This window comes from Exserohilum turcica (assembly GCF_000359705.1).
Source record: "Exserohilum turcica Et28A unplaced genomic scaffold SETTUscaffold_371, whole genome shotgun sequence".
NCBI classification, from domain to species: domain Eukaryota; kingdom Fungi; phylum Ascomycota; class Dothideomycetes; order Pleosporales; family Pleosporaceae; genus Exserohilum; species Exserohilum turcicum.
Window position 1 is genome coordinate 1 of NW_007360216.1, and position 2,070 is coordinate 2,070.

At 46.2% G+C, this 2,070-nt stretch overlaps 2 protein-coding genes across 2 annotated transcripts; both read left to right on the forward strand.

Annotated features, from left to right (window-relative positions):
- Positions 1-234: 234 nt before the first annotated feature.
- On the forward strand, positions 235-684 carry SETTUDRAFT_112714 (uncharacterized protein; the record flags this gene model as incomplete). The annotated part of the gene is made up of 1 exon (XM_008029766.1): positions 235-684. The coding sequence occupies one exon, from the start codon at positions 235-237 to the stop codon at positions 682-684; it is 450 nt and encodes a 149-aa protein (XP_008027957.1).
- A 495-nt stretch (positions 685-1,179) lies between these two features.
- On the forward strand, positions 1,180-2,065 carry SETTUDRAFT_52555 (uncharacterized protein; the record flags this gene model as incomplete). Its single annotated transcript, XM_008029767.1, has 2 exons — positions 1,180-1,783; positions 1,812-2,065. Coding segments are annotated over 2 exons (858 nt in total), but the record flags the coding sequence as incomplete, so codon positions are not given.
- Between the last annotated feature and the right edge of the window lie 5 nt (positions 2,066-2,070).

The window sequence follows — 2,070 nt, forward strand, 5'->3', positions numbered from 1 at the left end:
AGAGGGGAGAGATAGGCGTTGTGTAGGAGAGCGGCCAGATTTCGGCTAAATTATTCTTGGCAGGACAAAACTTTTGTGAGGCACCTCCGTACCAATTAGTAGTGTAACGGACCGAAGGCCGCTCGGCAGAGTTAGTGTGGGTGGTCAATGCGTGCAACGGGTCAGACAATGCAACACCCCCTGCATCTCCCAAAGTAGAACCCACCAATTTCAAATCCCCACAACTCCACCACCATGACAGCTATCGAAAAAGCGCTTGCGGCAATCAATTCGCAAGGTCCAGAAGGACAAATCTCGTACCGTGCAGCTGCAAAAATATATGGTGTTGCGGCATCAACTTTGACGCGTCGCCACCAAAACAAAACGCGGTCGCGTGCAGCCGCTGCACACCCACGACGACTACTCTCACCACAACAAGAGAAATACCTTGTCCAGCACATAGAAAAACTCTCTGAGCGTAGTACTCCACCGTCCCGAGAGATGATTAAAAAATATGTTGCCAATATTGCAAAAAGACAGCCATCTAACAGCTGGGTTACAAGATTTCTTCGGCGGAACAGAGAGAAAATTATTACCAGAAACACCGCCGGCATCGACCAAAACCGCAAAAAAGCTGACGATTTTGAAGATTACCATAATTACTTCCGTCTACTGCACGATTATATCGAGAAATACGATATCTAGCCGCAAAATATCTATAATATGGACGAAAAGGGCTTTCTCTTTGGTGTCACTTTAAGGACTAAAAGGGTGTTCTCTAAGAGACTTTGGGATGAAAAGAAAGTTCGAGCAGCTGTTAGAGACGGTAGCAGGGAGTAGATAACAACTTTAGACTGTATTTGTGCTGATGGGAGCTGGATATCGCCTATGATAATCTTTGAGGGCAAAGCTGGACTTCGAAACAACTGGGTAGAGCACCTAGATCCTTCCTAACACTAGATGTTTTTTGCTACTAGCGACTTGGGCTGGAGTAACGATATCCTAGGGCTATCTTGGCTTAAGCAGGTGTTTTAGCGCCAAACGAAAGACAAAGTAAAGCGTGATTATTGGTTGCTGATCCTAGATGGTCATGGGAGTTATTAGACTCTAAGTTTTTGAGAGTTTTGTGACTCTAACAGGATTCTCCTAGCTACTCTCCCTCCCCACTCATCTCACTGACTCCAGCCACTCGACGTTGGCATGTTCAAGCCCCTCTCGAGCGCGTATACCGAAGAACTCAATAGTCTGTCCCACCGCAGTCAAGGCTTGGTGGAGGTGCACAAAAGTGACTTTTTATGGTTATTTTGGGCGGCGTGGACACGGGCGTTCACGTCTAACAAGATACTGAGCTGTTTTCGAGCTACTGGCGTCCACCCGCAGGATGGTAATGCCGTGCTTAAACATCTTAAAAAGTCAACACCACAACAAGATATTAATCCAGAACTTGGAGAGCATGGTGATGGGGATACTGCAAGAGAGCTGTCTAATTTTCTAGACAAAACTATAACGGGTTGTGCTGAAGTTATGGTCTCTGCGGTGAAAGACACCATTGCTTCACTCCAGGTCAACAACGAGATTTTGCACCACGAAAACACCAATCTACGAGAAGTACTTGCTATCAAAAATCATCCAAAGAAGCAAAAGAAGCCTCTAGAGCTCCAGCAAAGCAAGCAGTATCATACTCCGGCGGTGGTGTGGAGTCCTAGGACAATAGAAGATGCGAGAGCTCAAGAACGTCAAAAAAAACACCAAGAAGAGCTTGAAAAACTCCAAAAAAAAGAGAAACAACAGGAACGAGCTGCTAGTATAGCTCTACGAAAAAAAATTAATAGACGAGGCAAGGACTGCGCGAGAGTTGAAGAAAATAGCGAGGGATAAAGAGAGAGAAGTGAGGGCCAAAGAACTCCAGTTAAGACGCGCCCAAAAAGCTCGCGATCGCGCAGTCGCAACTTCAAAAAAAGCTCGCGATAAGCAAAATATACCTAAACGAAAAGCTTCATCGTCTCAAAAGTCAAAAAAGTCAAAGGGTGGTGGTGATGCAGGCAGCCAAAGTGGTGGTGCGTCTGCATCGTCGGCTGCGCAGCCCACCAC